Source organism: Psammomys obesus, unplaced genomic scaffold (genome assembly GCF_907164565.1).
Source record: "Psammomys obesus unplaced genomic scaffold, mPsaObe1.curated_primary_1811, whole genome shotgun sequence".
Lineage (NCBI taxonomy): Eukaryota > Metazoa > Chordata > Mammalia > Rodentia > Muridae > Psammomys > Psammomys obesus.
The window spans coordinates 12,255,602-12,275,745 of record NW_026596240.1 but is presented as its reverse complement, the minus strand read 5'-3'; the positions used below and the strand labels follow the sequence as shown (position 1 = coordinate 12,275,745).

The following is a 20,144-nucleotide window of genomic DNA, read 5'->3' as shown; positions in this document are numbered from 1 at the left end:
GCCATCTTTCCAGCCTCCAAGATTTCCTCCTAAGGAGCTAGAACTTTAGATCAGTGATAGAGTGCTTGCTTTGGTTCAAGGTACTGACTTTGATCTACAGTACTGCAGCAAACAGGACAGCAAGAAGAAAAAATAAAAAGATATTTCTGCATTTAAGTAGCTCAGTGGGTAAAAGCACTTGCACACAGCCTAACGAGGCAGAGACAGGAGACTGTCTGTAAATGTGCACTGCAGCTATCCTGGAGTACTCAGAACAGCAGAGACCAGAGACTCCTACTCTGAAACAAGGTGGGAAGCTAAAACCAACTCCCAAAAGTTGTCCCCAACCTTCCACATGTACATGCCTGCTTACACACACATGTGCAACACACATACTACTAATAAATAACACACAAAACAACAACAACACACGGAAAAACCCTAATGAAGATCACTGTGAGTTTGAGGCCAGCCTTGTCTACAAAATGAGTCCAGGATAGCCAGGGCTCTTGCTACACAGAGATACCTTGTCTCAGAAAAAAACAGCAAAAGGCAGGATTCTTACCATCATTGCTGGGTTCTTCAGAAGGAGATGGTGAATCTACACGCTCTTGGATGCCTTTTGTAACCTCAACCACCTGCAGCCTTCTGACGCTAAGTAGGTTTATATCTTTCAATCCTTCCTCTAGTTGTTTAATCACTTCTTTTCCAGGCTGAGAAGTCAGGACAGTAATCTAAAATGCAATCCATGAAAATAATCAATATGTCTGCTCTTCTTGATATCCAGAGTGAGAAACATGCAATGTGTTCTAGAAGACAAATTTCTGAGTCTGTGGTAGCACCTATTGTATTTAGTACAAAGAGAGAGATTTAAATATAACTTACAAACAAAATTTCACTTGATCTTAGCCAAAAGGTTAAGAGAGATACAACTCACATTTCATGTGGCAGATTCTGGTGGGACAGATAAGCATCACAAGTCCTTTCCAGTAATTCCAGGCAGTTCTTAGACAGTGACCAGTGAGAAGCCATACAAGTTTTTTAGTCTTTTTCTTATTTATACTTAAAAAAATGTAAAACACTGGCAGCATTTCCTCTGCTCAAAATATTTTTGCTTTCACAGGAAAACAGAGGAACAAGGTACATGAGTTCCCCTCACTGCACCTTAGAGAGCCCATTGCTTTTCTCCCCACAGTGCGTCCATGTGTGGCATTCTCAGAAGGAGTCTCTGTTTTCTCAGCATGGGTCCGAGAGCTGATTTCTTTTGACTCTAAATGTATTTAACTCTTGACCAGTATGTTGGACCTAAAGAAATATTAAGGTATTTGTGTATAACTGAATCTTTTATGCCATCAAAATGATTTTCTTTTTTGACAGGGATTCTCTGTATAACAGAGCCCTAGCTGTCCTGGACTTGTTTAGTAGACCGGGCTGGTTTTGAACTTACAGATCCACCTGCTTCTGCTTCCTGAGCCCTGGGATTAAAGGCGTGTGCCACCATGCCCAGCAAAATGAATGTTTTTAATTATCAGTTTTGCCTTGGATTTTGACCCTCTGAAAGATGGTTGTATATGCAATTATTTTCTATGTAGATGTTTTTAATTATCGAAGAGAAATTCAGATGCAAGTACCGTGGCTACTATTATTTCGGAATACTTTAGCATTGTAGAATGGTTTTAGGTTCCCAATGACTTTGAGAAGAAGGGCACAATGGTGCTTCCCCTGCCCTCACACATACTTAGCTTCTCCCTTATTGATTTCCTCTGCCAGATTAGTACATATATTGCAAGTGATTCATGTAAATTGACAATACCCCCAAACCATAGTCTATGTTTGGACAAGCTGTGAGTATGGTATGTTCTATAAATTTGTACAAATATACAATGACATTTTCCTATTAGCATATTTTCATACAGGGTGTCTTCATTTCCTTAAAAATCCTCTGTGCTTATTTGCTCATCCCTCTCACTTCACTTTTTTTTTTTTTTTATTTCAGTACTGAGGATTGAACCCAGGGCCTTGTCTTTGCTAGGCACATACTCTATTACTGAGCTATATTCCTAGCTCATCAGTCACCTTTTCTACTGTCTCCATAATTTTACCTTTTCCAGGGTATTTAGAATCACAAATGATATAGTTTTTTAAAAATCCTGGATTCTTTTATTTAGTAACATTCACTTAAGGTTTTTCCATGTTCTTTTGTACTCGGTAGCTTACTTAGCTTAGTTTAGGTACTGACTAGTATCCCATCGTCTGGATGGACCATGATGTATTATCCGTTCATCTACAGAGAGACATTGTGTTTCATGGGCTGTGACTGCATGCACAAACCTGCACAAGATCAAGCCACCAAAGCCCCTGCATGGGTAGGAGAGGGGATCATGGAGCCTCACCTCTAGCTTTTTACATTTGATGGCTGCTAGGAGAGGGAGAGTCAGGTGTAATTTGTTTGTTTTTCTGAGATATGGCTCCCAAAAGGATGGCCATGCTCCAGCAGATGGCCCCATATCCTTTGATTGATTTATTATGTATACAGTGCTCTGCCTGCATGTGTGCCTGCAGGCCGGAAGAGGGTGCCAGATCTCATCTGTGATGAGCCGCCAGGCGGCCGCTGGGCACTGAGCTCAGGACTGGGAAGAACCACCAGTGAGTGCTCTCACAGTGAGCCTCTCTCCATACAGCCAAGGCCACAGCCTTTGCTAGACAAGCAGCACTAAATGAATTTTGCGTTTTAACAAAAAGAGCACATGGAGCTGGGAGAGGAAAGCGGCAGTGGGGATTGGGGAGGACCTGGACGGGAGAAAATGTGGGTGGATTGGATCAAAACACACTGAATACATATACGAAAGTCTCAAAAATGAAAAATAAAAATTCTTAAAAAGAACACTGTGTCGTTCCCAAGGTTGAAAAGTATGAATGATTAGTAATATTTAATACTGATTTCCATGATTATTAATTCATATGAAAATGGGATCAATTATTCTATTAATGTAATTATTGCTGGTTATTAATACAGCAACAGTTGTTCCTTAAACCTTTATTTCATAAATAAAAGAGTCAGAGACCTGTTAGCTTTAATTTAATCCTTAAAGCACTGGAGCTGGGCAGATAATCAACCCTGCTTCCTGACTGTGGATGCAGTATGGCTCCTCACCCCGTTCCTCTGCCACCATGCTTTCCCTCCATCATGAGCCATGTCCCTTTGAACTGTAAGCCACAACAAACCCTTTCATCTATCTCGTCTGCTTCCCATCCAAAGCCCCCGTGAGTATTTGCACATGTTTCCATCTGGGCTGCTTCTCTCCATCAGGCCTACCCTCAGAGCAAGCTCCTCCTGACCCGTGCTTCTAGTTCACGTTCACCCATGTCGACCGGCTCCTCTCTCCCTCCTTCCTCTGTCCTCCTCATGATCCCCCTGCCACCCCAGAGCCCACGACCCTTCCTCTCTAAGGTTGTGTCTTGTCTGGTATTTGATGGCAGCAATGAGAAAAGCAACTAACACAGTTTCTTGCAAAATGTGACATAAATTTTAACTAAAATCATAAGAAGCATGGCAGTATGGCTCAAGGTAGAGTGTTTTCCAAGCATGCAAAAAACCCTGGGTCTGATCCCCAGCAGAGCAAAAATAGAAAGGGAAAAGAGAGAGGAGAAAAGTGAGACAGGAAAAGGCCATGTGTGACATGTACGAGATAGTGACAGTGTAAGTCAGTCCAACAGTGTCAGTAATTACTTTGAATGTCAGTGGCCTAGAAATACTACTGTGAAAAAAATAGAGACTGGACCAAAAGAAAGACGTGGTTATGTTTTGTCTACGAGAAACCCACACGAGAACTGGCTCAGCCAATCAAAGCACTTGACGCTCGCTCAGGCTTGAGAACTTGAGCTGGACCCTGAAGCCCACAGCAGAAAGAGAGCAACTTCTGAAAGCGGTCTTCTCACCTCCATACGTGCACCATGGCACGCGAGCGTGTAACCACAGACACCAATAGGAAATAGAACAAGCGAATAACATAACGTTAAAAATAATCCCACATTAAATATAAAGACAGATAGAGATGAAAAGACAGTGTGTGGAGAAAAACACAGCAGTCAAAGCAGGAGGAGCTGCGTTAATTTCAGGCAAAGAAATATCAAGACACACAGAGTCATCAGAGACTAAGAATTATCATATTACACAAGGATAAAGAAATCAGTTATTCCAGATGACATAACAATTCTTTTTTATTTTTGTTGTTTGTTTTTTAACAATTTGGCTTTTCTTAAATATTTAAAAGATTTTTAAAGTGTTGTGCAAACCTTTAATCTCATCACTCCGGAGGCAGAGACAGATAGATCCCTGTGAGTTTCAGGACAGCCTTGTCTATGTAGTGAGTGTCAGGAATGACAGGGCTATACAGTGAGACCCTGTATCAACCCCCCGACCCAAATTTATTTTATGTATATGGATGTTTTGCCTGCATGTAAGTAAGTACACTGCATGCATGATTAGTGCTCAGAAAGGCCAGAGAGGGTGCTGAATGCCCTGAAACTGGAGTTAAAAAGGGTTGTGAACCAGGCACAGTTCCCTGAAAGAACAGCAAAGAGAAACAGATGGCTCCTCTGTGTATACTAGAAACCTCAGCATTCTCCATCAGAAATGACAGATTCAACAGGCAGAAGAATCTTTGAGGCACAACCGAACACATTAGTCAAATCAAAAGATATAATCACCGTTTATAGAATTAGTCATCCAAAAATAGACAAATTTATAGTATTCTAGTGCTCAAATGGAATACGCACAAAGGTTGGCTGAACTATGGGCCATAAAGGAGTTCCTAGCAATTTCAAAGAATAAAAATCATATATTGTCTGCTCCTAGACCACAGTTAAATTAAACTAGAAACCAGGTCCAAAGATGTCTGAAAAGGCCAGAAAGGTTGTGGTACACATCTTTAACCCCAACACTCTAGAAGTAGAAGCAGGTGGATCTCTGAATTCATGGGCTATGAAGAGAGACCCTATCTCAAAAAACAAAACAAAACAAAAACAAACAAAGATAGCTGAAAAAGTCAAACAATACACACACACACACACACACACACACACACACACACACACACCATGAAACAAAAAGTAAAAATATATAAAAAAGTTTACAAATATTTTGAACTAACAAAAAATAAAAACACAACTTCTTGAAATTTGTATGATAAGGTAAAAAACAGTGCATAGAAGAAAATAGCACTGAATACGTATATTAGAAAAAATGTATATTCGATGCCCTAAGCTTTCACTTTAGGAAACTAAAAATAGATGAGAAAATAAAGTCCAAGTAAGCAGAAGAAAAAAAACATGAAGATAGAGCAGAAATCAATAAAGTTGAAATTATAAGACTGACATTTTGAAGCAATCAATAAAATTGATAAAGCTCTAGCTTCTCTCTTTTCCCTTTCTATTTTTGCTCTGCTGGGGATCAGACCCAGGGTTTTTACATGCTTGGAAAACACTCTACCTTGAGCCATACTGCCATGCTTCTTATGATTTTAGTTAAGCAGCTCCTATAATTTTATTTTCTTTCCTATTTTTAGAACATGGCTTATACTATTTATTTATTTATTTATTTATTTTGACTTTTCAGAGTGATTGTCCCAGACCTTGCAATATATATTCATGACCAATCTACGTCTACTTTCAAGTAACACTGTGCTATGCTACATGTAGTTTATTGAGCCAGGCATTGTGTCACATGTCTACAGTCCCAGCTCTGGGGAGATGGAGGCAGAAGAACCAGCAGTTCAAGACCGTCCTCAGCTACATAGCAAGTCTGAGGCCAGCATGGGCTAGGCCTCTCAAACATGCAACAACAATCTTAATTTTTCTACCCTCCTTTGTATCACTGATGCTGTTCATTTCACTTATTTATAAACACATGTGTATCCAAAACCAACAAGTTGTTGCTATTGTTTTGAACAAAAATGTCACCTGTTTTATGAATTAAGACCCAGAAAAATGTCTTCATTTATCTTCACTTATTTCTTTTTTGATTCTCTTTGTTTTTCAGATATAGACACATCTTTCTCTTTTGGATTTTTGAGACAGGGTTTCTCTGTGCAGCTCTGGCTGTCCTGGAACTCACTTTGTAGACCAGGCTACCCTTAAACTCAGAGCTCTGCCTGCCTCTGCCTCCTGAGGGCTGGGATTGAAGGGGTGTACTGCCACCACCTGACTGTAGACACAGATTTCTAACACATATTATTTTCCTCCCCCACAAATACAATTCCACAAATTGTAGCTTGATAAATTTTTTTTTCTGTTAAAACTAAATATTTTATTCTACCCTCTTTTCATCTTGAATGATTTTGGAGAAGTTGACTATAACCCTCATTTTTTCCACCCACCTCCACTCCTGATAGTCCTCTTCATTTTACTAGACAGTCTTGTTTCTACTTTATTGCCTTATGCCATGTATGCATAAGATTTTATCTAAGGCCTACAAATGAAAAAAATGTGACTTTTGTCCTCCTAAATCTGACTTAATTCACTTAATCAGCTACATCCATTTTCCTGAAAATGAGGTAATCGCATTCTTCTTCAGAGTTGAACGAAATTCCATTGTGCACACATATCATGTTTTCATCCATACTTCTATTGAGAGACATCTAGACTGGCTCTATAACTTAGCTACTGAGAATAATGCTACAGTGAGCATTGGTGTGGACCATCTCTGTGGTATAGTGCTTACTTGCATGATCCTTGATTTCATTTAGGAGTGTGTTTATGTCTTCTTTGATTTATTAGACACTCTTATCATTATTCTTTTAATTTTTGTGTGGGATTTCATCTGATTCACTTTCATTGAATCCATCACTGGGGAACTGACATTTTTCAGCGGGGTCACAGTGCCTTCATTTCTCCATGTCTCTTATATGTCTTCACTGTTACTTGTGCGTTTAGGGTTATTTCATTGGTTAGATTGTTTTAAATTCAGTTCTAGTTTTCCAGTTGAAGTATTTGAAATTTTCTACTAGAACTAGTAGGGCTGAGGTGTCATTCTTTCCCAGTGAAATATGATTGGTCCAACTCAGTAGAGAAACCCCAAGTCCATGTGCCAGGTTGTGGGCTCTATCCACAACTCCTGTCCAAGAGTAGACTATTAACTGCAGAAGACATTACACCCCGCAAATACCAGTATTTTAAAACTGCCATGCACTTAACTTCAATAACTACTGGGATACAAAAGAAAAAGGATAGTACAGTGTGTACTAAGCTATTAGTCACTAAGGCTAGGAAACAGGCTGAATAAGAATAGGGATCAGTGTTGGCGCAACTGAGAAAAAAGATGGAAGGATGACATTTAGGGTATTACTGGGATCAACAGCGTGCACAAAAGCCACAGAAAATTGTAATTAAGAGGTAAAGGGATAAGGAATGGGAAGGAGAGAGAGGAAACCAGGTAGGATAAGAAGGAAATTGTGTGGGTCATGTGTAGGAAGAATGACTGGGAGCACACCATAGGATGAGTGCAGAAATACAGACTAATCACGAAACCTAATCAGGTGACATAAAAAACAAAGCAAACCATGAGAGATATTTATACAACCTGAAGATCTAAAAAAAAGACAAAGTGGGGCTGGTGACACAGCTGGGTGCTAGCATACATGCCCAGCGCTGCAAAGCTCTAAGCTCAATGACTCCATGTGTATTATGTAATGTATAACATATCATGTATTATATAACCTAGTTAGGATTTTCTTCCTTGAGAGGATGGGTTTTGGATTCCTCTTCTCCCTGTGATGTCACTTGCAGCAAACTGAGAGGGGATTTGAGGGCGGAATCTCCAGGACAAACTTGTAAAACCACCCCTGTGCATACCCAGAGTCCTAATGGATGGTAGCATGCAAACCAATTAGCTCTTGGGTTGAGTTTTTGCGCAGTGGCCAGTAGATGTCAGCACCTCCTCATTTCCAGTCCTCCGCATGGAAGAGATTTGGGGCAGTTTCCACCCATTAGTGCTCATGTGTATGTATGTATGATTGAATTTCCCAAGCTTCATTTATTACACACTCTGATTGCACAAGGTTGGGTTTCTGATTTATTTGTTTGTTTGTTTTAGAGATAGAATCTTACTGTTTAGCTCTGGATGGCCTGTAACTCATTATGTAGGTGAGACTGGCCTTGAACTCATGGAGATACTTAACCCCCAGTGCTGGGAGTCTCAGTTTGGGTTAAACTCTGAGGCTCTGATGTGATCATGCTTGAGCTACTGCTAATCATTTTAGCTCAAAATGTTTGTCCTGCCAGGACTCAAGCTGCTTCTGTTTGTATCATCCATGGTAGCTCAGCTCAGCTCCTTGCTGGCCTGATGGTACTAGCTATGTAGCCCTGGCTGGCCTTGAACTTGCAGCAATCTTCCTGCCTAAGTCTCTGAGTACTGGGATTGCAGGGATGTGTCTCTGTTTCCTGCTCTATCTTAGCATATTAATCCTTGTTTTCTCAAATTCTACAGTCAGGTGCCAGGTGTGGTGTTAGACAATTTATAATCCCAACACTTGAAAGGCAGAGGTAGGAGGAGCTCTGAAAATTGGAGCACAGCCTTGTCTACACTGTGAGTTTCCAGGCCAACCAGGATGAGATCGTGTGACCTTGCTTCTTCTAAGCATCTAAATGGAATTGTTGACTAGCTAAGCATTTTAATGATTGTTAGGACAAAGTGGCAACTTCCACCTGCCTTAGATGCGAAACTGGAAGTGGGAAGTTCCACACAATTATTTTTCAACTCATCTGTTTGCAGCCAGAGATCACTAACACTGGGATTATTTCAACTCACACTCACCCATAATTTATTTATGTTTTTCAGATAGTCTCAACCTGGCACCAGAATGGCACCAGTTTTGACATTTGCTTACCCCAAGAAAATTTAGTCAATTTGAGTCAAAAATTGATTAAAGACAATTACTTTTTATTGTTGTTTGGGTTTTTGTTTTATTTGTTTGTTTGTTTTGAGACATGATTTCTCTGTATACCCTTGGCTGTCCTGGACTCTCTTCGTAGAGCAGGCTGGCCTTGAATTCAGAGATCTGCCTGCCTCAGCCTTCCTGTTTGGGGTTCTTTTTTGAGATAAGGTTTGACTCTGTAACCTCACCTGGTCTGGAGCTAACATTGTAGCCCTGACTGGTTTAGTCTTGCCTCAGCCTCTTATGCTGAGAGTTCAGGTGGGAACCATCCTGTCTGGCTTTAAGGGTACCAAGACAGACTTAAAACAGAACCAATTTATTAATGTTCACCTTGAAAATTCTAAATTTCTGGAGGAGGTTGTATTCAGATTTCATTTTCATTTCAGTTTTTCCTTAAGGTTCACTCTGGTCCCCGTTGTCCAGTTTCTCTTGATGCCCTGCTGCACATTAAGAACTGAGTAGGTGAGACTGGAGACATGGCCACAGTTAAGAGCACGTGTTGGAGCAGGAGAGATGTGGTTAAGAGCACCTACTGTGCTCCTGAGAACCTCAGTTTGGTTCCCAGCACACACAGTAGGCAGCCCATTACTGCTTGTAACTGCAGCTCCAGGGGCTCCGATGCCCCGTCTCTGTGGGAACCTATACACACGTCCATATATCCCTGCAAGTCACACACATAACTGAAAATAAAATAAAAATTAAAAAATGCAAAGACACTTAATGTTCCCTCAGAGGATTGAAATTCAGTTCCCAGAACCTGGTTGGGAAAGTTATAACTGCATGTAATGCCAGATCCTGAGTATCCAAACACACACACACACACACACACACACACACACACACACACAGCAAAAAAAGGAAAACAAACAAACAAGCAAACAAACAATGTACTGAGGAGGAAAGAAAAAGGTTATGGAAAAGGAATAATGTCTTCTATCTGCAGGTGGCTGATTGCCTAGCTTCGAAAATTACATTCAATGTACATGAAACAGAACAACATAAGGATAATAAATAATGAAACACCCATGCAGATGGAAGTGGGAAATGGCTTCGTGTCCTAAAAGGCAGTCTCTTACCTCCAGGGAAGTGCAGGGCTGAGCAGCACTGGTGGCCATGTGTCTGCTGTACTGTTTGAACTGCTGGAGCCCGTCTGCTACCGCCAGTGGCAGTAAGGTGGGATGTGGTCTGTGACAGCCTTCTACCTGCAGCATGCCAAGCTCTGAGATGCAGGCCTGCAGGCGAACGAAGTTCCCTCTCACCTGCTGCAGAGGAAGAAGATGAAGCAAAGACAATCTTTAGTAACCCAGTTTGCTGGTTAGCTTTTATCAAACTGTCATACATTAGAATCACTGGGAAGAAGAAATCTCAGCCAAGGAATTGCCCACATCAGACTGTTCTGTTAGCTTGTCTGTGGGGCATTTTCTTGACTAATGATTGATGTAGGAGGGCCTAGCATCCTATGGGGTGTGTCTGCCCTGAGGGGGTAGTTCTGAGTTGTATAAGAAATCAGGCTGAGCAAGCAATAGGGAGCAAGTCAGTAAGCAACTTTCTTCCATGGTTCTGTTCCTGATTGAATTCTGCTTTGACTTCTCTCAGTGATAGACAGATTAGAATGTGTAAGCCAAACAAGCCCTTTCCTCCTCAAGTTGATTTTGGTCATGATGTACTATATCAATAGACACCAAAGTACCAAACATCCAGGCTTTGATTAATTGGTAGTTTTTTATTTCATCATCAGTAACAACTTGGGAGTTCCTTCCCTTCCTAAAACCCTGTATGCTTCACTAACTCATAGTGAATGCCAATTGTAATGCCAGGTACACGGGACCCAGGAGACAACTCGATGCAATAGCAAGAGAGCTTTATTATGAGAGCGATCAAACTCGGGACCCAAGTCTCACTGACGCAGCAGTAGAGAAGAAGGACCCCGAGCTCTGGGTGAAGAGGATTTTTAAAGGGAAAGTCTGTGAGCAGGGGGTTTCCATGGCAGCAAGCAGGGGGGCACAAGCCTTGGCGTTACAGAATTGAGTGAAGTTTAGCAGGGTGGGGTGACCTTTTCTGAGGCACACAATCACAATGGCCAAGGCATATAATCACAATGGCTATTTTTCTAAACCATATCTAAAACATTGGGGAGAATTTTCCCACCTGATTTCCTACCGATTCCCATTGATTATTGCCAGGGAGTTTGTCTCTATTTTCTATGAAGCATTTATTCTGTATTGTTTCCTGGAGGCTGTTGCTAGGAGAGTTAACTTTGCTCTCTGCCAGGTGTACATTCTGTGATATTTCCTCATACCTGAATTTAGCTCCCAGTCAAGATGGCTTTTTACTTTAAAATGGAGTTATACTCAGGCTAACTATACCCAGGCTAACTTAAACTCTTGACAATCATGTTCTAAGTTTTGCACTAAAATTTTCCCTAAACCAGAAGAAGGAAAATTTGTAGCCCAAAATCTTAGATTTCGTGGATTTATCAGAAACAGGAAAGGAAATGTTTCAATTCCAATGAAAGGTCTAGTTGTAACTATTTTGTGTCTGTGTGATGTGTGTGTTTGTTTAGATTTATTTTTATTTTAGGTGCATGGGTGTTCTGCTTGCATGTATGTATGTGCACCGTGTGTAGGCCTGGTGCCATGAAAGGCTATAAGAGGACGCCAGATCTTCTGGATCTGAAGCTGTGAGCCACCATGTGGGTACTGGGAGCCAAATCCGGGTCTCTGGAAGACCAACAAGTGTTCGTAACTGGTTAGCCATGTCTCCAGCCCAGGACTACTTAGTTTTACTTTGGGTGGTCCACAGATTGAAAGTCTAAGAGGGTTAACTTTAGATATTATTTCTCAGGCTGTCACTAAGAGGGTCTCTATTTAAGAATGATGCTTTGCTGGCTTGACACTGTAACACTCAGAAGGCTGAGGCTGGAGGACTGAGAATTCAAGGCTAGTGTGGGCTATATTAAGAGTTCAAGGTTATTTGGAGCTACATATTGAGACTGTGTCTCAAAATAACAACAACAAAACTGTCTCCCCAAAAACAATAATTCTGATGTGGTCTCTTATTTCACGATTGATAAGATTCTACTGAACCCATGCCACAAGGGCATTTCAGTGAAAAAGAGAATCTTGGCTTAATTTAAGGAACCAACAAGTGACTCCCAGGCAAGTGAAGTGACCTCATGGTTGGTTCTCCTCATCTTCTTTTATAAAGACTAGTTCTTAGAAAGCAATATAAGTCAATATGATTCTAGTTCAAGGATACTTCTAAGATTTGATACATTATTTGAAGGAATTCTGTACATTGATATAAGAAAGGGGAAAGAACCCTGCTTTGGAATAAAAAAGGCTTCCTACTTGTGGTGGCCTCAGAGGCTTATATATTTGAATGTTTCTTCACCAGGGAGTGCAACTGTTTGATAGGATTAGAAGGATTAAGAGGTGTGGTCTTTTTTGGAGGAAGTATGGCACTGCACTGGGTGTGGGCTTTTGAGGTTTCATGCCAGACCCAGTCTTGCTCTCTCTGCTTGTGAATCAGGATGTAGTTTTAAACTACATCTCCAGCTCAAGCTCTGCCATTCCTACAACATGCTCTCTGCCATGTTTTTAATGAACCAAGCCTCTGAAACTGCAAGCAAGCCCCCAAGTGAATGTTTTCTCTTTTAGGTGTCACCATTGTCACAGTGTCACTCACTTCATAGGAATAGAATAGTGACTCAGACACGACCCCAAAGCAGATATTTGCAATGCTTATAGAATCCATGAGTATGAGCTATAATGCTTCCAGGGTAGAAGATCGTGTAGGTCAAGTTGTTTCACATTTCTTGCTTTGCTTTTGTGTTCCTCTCTCCAAGTCTTGGAGGAGGAGGGTCGCACAAGAAATTGGACATAATTCTGACACAAAGAAATGAGCAATCCAGATAAGGATATAAAAAAATCTATTAATGAAATCAGACTATAAATTTATTTATAAGATTTATTTATTTGTAAGATTTATTTATTTGTGTGTATGTATGTGAGTGCATATGTGTGTGTGTGTGTATGTATGTATGTAAGTACGGGTGTGAGTACATATAAACATGCACAAGTGGGCACATTTCATGGTGGGTTTACGAAAGTCAAGGAAAACCCAGGGTCTGTTCCTTGCCTTCCTCCTTGTTTTGAGTCAGGGTCTCTTTGTTATTTAGTGTTGTGCTGTATGGGGCCTGTGAGTTGCAGGGATTCTCCTGTCTCTGCCACCCATCTTAACATAGGAGCTATGGGGTTACAGACAGGTGCTACCAGGCATGGCTTTATGTGGGTTCTGGGACCTCAAGCTTAGGTTGGCAAGCTTAAGCAACAAGCCCTTTACCAACCCACTGATCTATCCTTAGTCTAGCCTAGTTTCCTTAATGCCCTTTTCCTTACACATCCCTTTTCTAATACTTCTTTAGTATTTTGAATCAACATCTAGGTATTGTGGGCATTTTTATGATCCTTGTCCTTGGGATTCTGAACAGAAGGATGTGTGTTATCTTTCATAGGCTTTTTGAGCATTCTGTGCTCCACCCTGTTTTGAGCCTGTCGTTAAAACAGCATTCTTGATTTCATCTAATTCTTCTTCTCTCAAACCTTGTTTATGATTGATCATGGTCTTCTTTTTTGGGCAACGGGATTGCATTCACCTACCACACCTATATCCTTTTTATTTAGTTATAGTTTTAATTTATTTTCACATTTACTTATGGACCATGAGAATCAGAGCATGCATGTGGAGGTCAGAGGACAACTTGCTGCAGTCAGTTCTCTCTTTCCACCATATGAATCCCAGGGATTGAGCTCAGGTTGTTAGTCTTGGGGTAAGTACATTTGTCCTCTGAGCTAAATCATGGGCCCCTAACCTACCCGAATCACTTTGCTGTAGACGAGTCTCCTGAATAGAATAGATTGTGCCTGTAATAAAAGCCCATCAGTTCAAAAAAGAATTTCAGTAGATGGGCTTAGCATTTCCTGGTGTCAGAGATGTGTGTTCTTAGTTACATTATGATATACCTTGTTGTTTTTTAAGATTTATGTTATTTTTAAATTCTCTGTGTGTATGTGTATAGGTGTGTGTGGTTGTATACATGTAAGTGCAAGTATCCAAAGAGGCCAAAGGCATTAGAGTCCCTGAACTGAAGTTGTGAGCAGTTTTGAGTTGTCTACAGTGGATGCTGGCAATTAAATTCAGGTCCTCTGAACGAACGGTACATGCTTTTAACTTGTGAGCCATCTCTCCAGCCCCAACACTTTCTGTTTTACAGCTCTTAGAAAAATCACTGTATTGTGTATGTTATTTTCCCTTTTTTCTAAATGATTTTCATGTCACAACTAGGGAGATTTTTATCATCATAACTCTATATGTTTATGTGATTTCTTTAAATTATTTCTCTAACAGTATTTAATTCACCACATGACAGAATTATGATAATTCATTGTCTTATTCTTATTCTCCCTTTCCATTGCACTAAATTATAGTCCACCACATCACCTTTCTTAGCACTCACATTTATCTGTATTATTTGTTGTATTGATGTGCTTCCTTTTGAGTGTCAACTACTAAGGGTGAGGAAATAACCATTATAGCTAAACTTGAACATTCTGAACCCCAGTCCCTCATTGTTGATAAGATATACTTTCAATAAATTCTTTATAATAAAAAAATTTAAAAGAATTAGGAAGAGTTTCACAGTAAGGACATTCTTCTGGAATCCTCCTTTGAGGGAAAAATTAATCATTTGGGTTAGAATTATTTATAGTCATGTCATAATGGATATAAAAGGAATTCTAATGTTTTAATTATGAAATCTCTGTCATGATTTCTTATAAGAGGTTCAGAATTACTTGAGGATACTAAAAAATTAAATGTGAGGGTAATCTTGGGTCCCTCCTAGAAGCAATTCCCCATATGCTATCTTTCTACATTTACATTTTGAGGTGTCTCTGTGGACAGAAAATGTCAGATGTCTATATAGCTCAGTGGAAATGGATTAAAGGCATGCTTTCCTTTTACTTTGGACTGTCTGTAAACACCAAATGATAGCATTATTCCTGCAAAATTCTTGAGCTTCTAACTAGCATTGTCTTTCCTGTTCAACAGGAAGAAAGTTTTGGCTTGTAATTTTTTTTCTGAGTTACCATGAGAAGTGTGATTTTTTTTCAGGACTGACTATAGGTAATTAAAAGGCTTTACACAGCAGGTTTCATGGTGTGGCGGTAGAAGAGAAATGGCTTTGGGGCACAGCCAATTCACTGCAGTCTCTGAAGAACATGACCAAGGACCCAGGCTGCCCTAGGACATCCTGTTCTTGGAATATTTGGCTCCCCATCTCTGACACCTTCATTCCTATGTCTTTGAGGCCCATAGCAAGGTTCTGCCAAGACTTCTTTGTGGAAGAAACAGAGAAACTTAAACACAGTTTTCTCTATTCTGAGTCAGTCTTTTCTACTCCTAGCATTCCCTCTTTGCTTTCTCTAACTCAAGATTGATAAAACCACAAAAGCTTTTTTTTGTCTGGGGTCCACTCAACAGTAAGACTGTCCTTTCATCTGTGTCAATGCATTTAGCTCTCAATCGTTCTGAGAAAAAAATGGGAAAGCTGGGAGTGCTGACTCACACCTGTAATCCCAGCATGTAATAGAATGAATCAGGAGAATTGCCACAAGTTTGAGGCCAGCCTGAGCCCCAGGCCAGTCTGGTTGACAGAGCGAGACTGACTTAAATAAACAGAGGAAATGAAATAATAATAAAAACCTACCATCAGCAGCAGCACTAACAGAATGTGGTGGGGAAGTAGACACTTTTCTCAGGTTGGACGCTTATTATTCCATTTCAGCAGGTGACTAAAGGCTTAACCCTTTCCTTTGGTTGTTGGTTTACTCTGACACCTAGCAGATCAGCTCTATTTCCTAGCTTGGTTAAGCTCCGGACAAGCTCATGGTTTCAAGTATAAAACTGCCTGCTCTTCCTAAGGGAGTGACTAAGGGATCTATTAATTAAAAGATGGCCACCTATACTAGGGAGTAGCAGGGAGATGAAGAAAAAATTATCACAACCCTTGATACTGGGTGATTTTGTTTGCCTTTCCAGATCACAGTCTACTTTTCTCTTCCTAGTTTTGTATCTTTAGAGGTCAATCTCTAAGGAACAATTCAGTGAGTTTCCTAATACTTCTGCTTCTAAAAAGGTGTGTCCAATGGGAGGCACTAGCCAGGGATTTAGACTGGGGAGTCCCATTTACCCATACTGTATTTAGCTGAGCCCAGGCTCTTCCCTACTGCAAAATCTGATTTTCAGGGTCCTTGTATCTACTGCAATGGTCCCAAATAAAAATCTTCTGTGGTGCTTTAAGAAGAGTCATGAAGCCAGGCATGGTGGCGCATCCTGTAATCCCATAACTCTATGGGGCAGGGGCAGGTGGATCTCTGTGTATTCCAGGCCAGCCTAGTCTACAAAGTAAGGTCAAGACAGCCAAGCCTACACAGAGAAATCCTGTCTCAAAAAAAAAAAAAAAAAAGGAGTCACTATGTTTTTCTTAACAAAGGTCACAGGTCCCATGAAGTAGCTCTCTTTAGTCCTGGGTGGCCTGGCTGTTGCACTGTCTTTTGTTGCCTCTACCTAAACTCTGCCTTCACCTCTGCAACTATTCTCTTTCTGTATCTCTGAAAAAATTTCAGCTTGGGTATACCATCTGTTTCTGGCTTGCAACTTGAGTGATTTATGTAGCTCCTTAAAAAGATCCCCTCAAAAAGGAAAATGGGAGCTCTCTTTTCTTTCCCATGTGTAGTTCTTTCTTCTCTAGCTACTTTGGTCTATCTGAAGTCTCTTTTCCTCTCTGTGAATGAGAAATCCTTAGAAGGGGCCATGTCTTAGAGACTGATTGATTAGAATTTCGGTACTGTGGAGTGATTGGAATGTTGAGGTGCAAAGGCTAATTACCATTGTGGAGCTAGTTATAGCTCTCCAGAACCATCCCTTGGCCACCTCTGTGTCGGAATTAATATCTTATGACTAATAGATTAAAACCTTTAGAATATATTAACTTAGTAGACCACTAGCTTTCACCAACTCAAAGACTAAGAACGTCACCAGATGGCATCTTGGGCCTATAGTAAAGCTTCCCCCATTTCGCTGGACCTGCCTCTCTGATGTAGCAACCAGCGTATTTTAAACTTGCCTTGATTGATGACTTTCTTTGTTCTGTAAAACTTCATGAGACTGCTTCCTCATTGGAACATGGAATTTGGAGTAACTGAAATCTGTGTTCCCTTGCCATGGTCACATAAAATGGCTCCAGAATAAACTATCTCTTAAGTATTCCCTTTAAAATGAGAATTGAAGTTTTTGCATTGATATCCCCAAATTGTTTTTCGGTTTTTGAGATAGGGTTTCTCTGTGTAGATGTGGCTGTTCTGGACTTGATTTGTAGACCAAGCTGGCCTTGAACTCAAAGCAATCTGCCTGCTTCTGCCTCCCTGAGTGCTGGGATTACAGTTGTGCACCACCACATCTGGCCTATTTTTGTATTTTTCAAGACAGGTTTTCCCTGTGTAGCCCTGGCTGTTGTGGAACTCATGCTGTAGACTAGGCTAGCCTTGAACTCAGAGATCAGCCTGCCTCTGCCTCCTGAGTGCTGAGATTAAAAGCATGGGCCACCATTGCCCTGCCCCAAATTGTTTTTGGGCATGGTGTTTTATCAGAGCAATATAAAGCAATCTTGAACAAATTTGTATTATGTTCATACTTTATAGTACCAAAAGATATATTGTATTTTCACTTTAATTGAGAATGAGACATTAATTTAAAAATGAGTGGATTCTACTTAGATCTTACCCACACAATCAGCAACAGGTCTGTGAAATTTCTTCCTTTTGTTATCTTAAAGATACAGTATATGCCCATTGAATTAGCAGCAAGTTGACCCAAAGAAGCTGTGTGGAGTCACTGGATGTCTTTCCCATCCTTGTGATTTTGAACTAAATCCAAGCGAAAGGGAAGACTTGAATTGTCTTTGAGGAGGAGAGTAGATAATTGTGAGGGAGCTTTGTAAAATAATGATCTCTGCCTGAGTCACTCCTTCTTAAACTTTACCTGGTGTTTTATCTAGAGGGAATTAAAATGTCACTGGAGTGGAATACAGGAAAAATAGTTTCATGTCTTTTTTGCAATTAGAATTTTCTGAGCAAAGAAAATTAGGCCTTGAGTTTTATCGCAGGACAAGGTTGGAAGAAAGGGAATGGTTGAATAAGCAGACTTCTGAAGAGATTTAGAAACTTCTTTAAACATTTATGTTTCGGAAAGGACAAAAGAATCTAGTTCTTTGCATTTCTTTGCAAATGCTAGGGTTTCTCCTCTCTTGTGGAGAGGGATGGTGTGCCGCCTATTTCAACCCCCAAATTAACAACTCAGAGATTTCTCTCTTGTGACACAAGCCCCCATATACACAGGATGACTTCTAGCTCAGGTGGGCTAATTAGACACGAGGAACCAATTATTTTTTTACCGTAAGTAACAACAGCTGTAAGCTCTGCTGTGGAAATTGCATTTGCTTTCAGGATACCAAGACTATAGATAGACTTACCACAAATGGGAGGATACACTCATGTTGGTTTTGTACAGCATATAAGCTGAACAGAGACATACGGCTGGGGCCCATCAAACTGCAGGCTATGGAGAAAAAATTTTGCAAGGCCTCACAGAGGTTGGGGCGGATGTCAGCCCAGGAAGGTGCAGCAGCATGCACAAGGAGAAGTCTCGGAGGTTGCTGACTAATCTTCGTGGTACAGGAGGTCCCTCTACTTGTAGTTCTTTTTCGATGCATGACAGACAAGCCAGCATGCAACTGCAGCCACCACTTGAATAATGGATATTTTCAAAACCTAAGAAAACAGAACAGAAATGACTGGCTTTCATAAAACTGAATTAGGTACTTGCAGCAAAGAATATAAATTGAGGGGATAAAGTCCAAAAAGGATTCAGTTTGGGTATTAAAGCAAACTCGTCAAGGTCATACCATATTAATAGCACCCAAGGGAGCTGTATGTTTGGCTTTAGAGTATTTATGAAAATGCTTAAAGATGCTAAGTGGAACTAACAAAGAATAAAGGAGTTAAACAAAAGCCAAACTTCAGGGTTTTTTTTGTTTTGTTTTGTTTTGTTTTTTAACAAGGTCTCATGTTTCTTAGGCTGAGTATGATCTTCGTTATTTAGCTGAGCATGATTTTCACCTCCTGATACTTCTGCTTCCACCTCCCAAGTGCAGGGGATTATACAGAAGCATCACTGCAAGTCAAGCTCTGTAGAAGCTATTTGCCCTCATTAGTTTTATTTGTGCTTATTATTTTATATTGTAACTTGTTTCTATGTCTATTTTTCGCACCATATTGTAAGGTTTCTCACAGTGTGGGATACTTGCATAGGAGTTGCTGGTCAGGGAGGCTCTCAGAATAATAATGGTTCTTGTTATTTTTCTTGGTTTCTCCATTATAAATAGTTGATAAGATTTTATTGCTGAAGGCACCACACACCTATAATCAAAGCTACAAGGAAATCAAATTGGTATTGAACTAGAAGTTTCCTCCCTGCTGGCTACCTCTCAAGTGCTGGGAAGTGCTATAAAGGCTGCTAGGGTAGGAGGCACCATCAGTTTTACCCAGCTGTGAGCCCTAGGAACTGTGATACTAACCTGCCTGGCAAGATGTACCCATTGGTGCAATAGTGGCATGACTGTCATGGGGCGGGCGTAACCAACCACTTCCCAGTTAGATTTCAGGCTGTCTCTAAAAGAGGGAACCTCTACTCACTGCTGTAAAACTAGTCCAAAACACATGACTGTAGAGCTCATGGCCATAGTGGGAAAACCTAATACCGCTGCTTAGATAAATAATTATACTATTAAACCACCTTCTAAACATTTATGCTTATACCCACAAACAAAGGCTATTCTGAGCTTTAAACAAAGAAGCCACTCATGACAGTGAACAGAGGTGAACATGAAGACCTTGCACAAGATATGAGAATAAAGGATGACCTAGCCCTAAATAAGACATGTACACCATCCCTTTAACTCTCAGGGGCCCTTTGGAAGAGGAGGGAGAAAGACGTAAGAGATGGAAGATACTCAGAAGGGCTGAAAAATGCTATTTTTATAACATGACCATAACAATCATGATTTCATGATTGTTATATATACATATATATATATGAAATCATGTATATATA

At 40.4% G+C, this 20,144-nt stretch overlaps 1 protein-coding gene across 2 annotated transcripts in view; it reads right to left on the bottom strand.

Moving 5' to 3' along the window:
- M1ap (meiosis 1 associated protein) overlaps positions 1-18,798 on the bottom strand; it is a 61,255-nt gene extending 42,457 nt beyond the window's left edge. For both annotated transcript variants that reach the window (XM_055596410.1, XM_055596409.1), the window contains exons 1-3: positions 18,505-18,798; positions 9,989-10,174; positions 545-713 (exon numbers count right to left, since the gene is read on the bottom strand). In XM_055596410.1, the coding sequence (XP_055452385.1) occupies positions 545-713; positions 9,989-10,174; positions 18,505-18,744 (595 nt within the window). In that variant the 5' untranslated portion in view covers positions 18,745-18,798. The remainder of the gene's footprint in view (positions 1-544; positions 714-9,988; positions 10,175-18,504) is intronic.
- Positions 18,799-20,144: the final 1,346 nt, after the last annotated feature.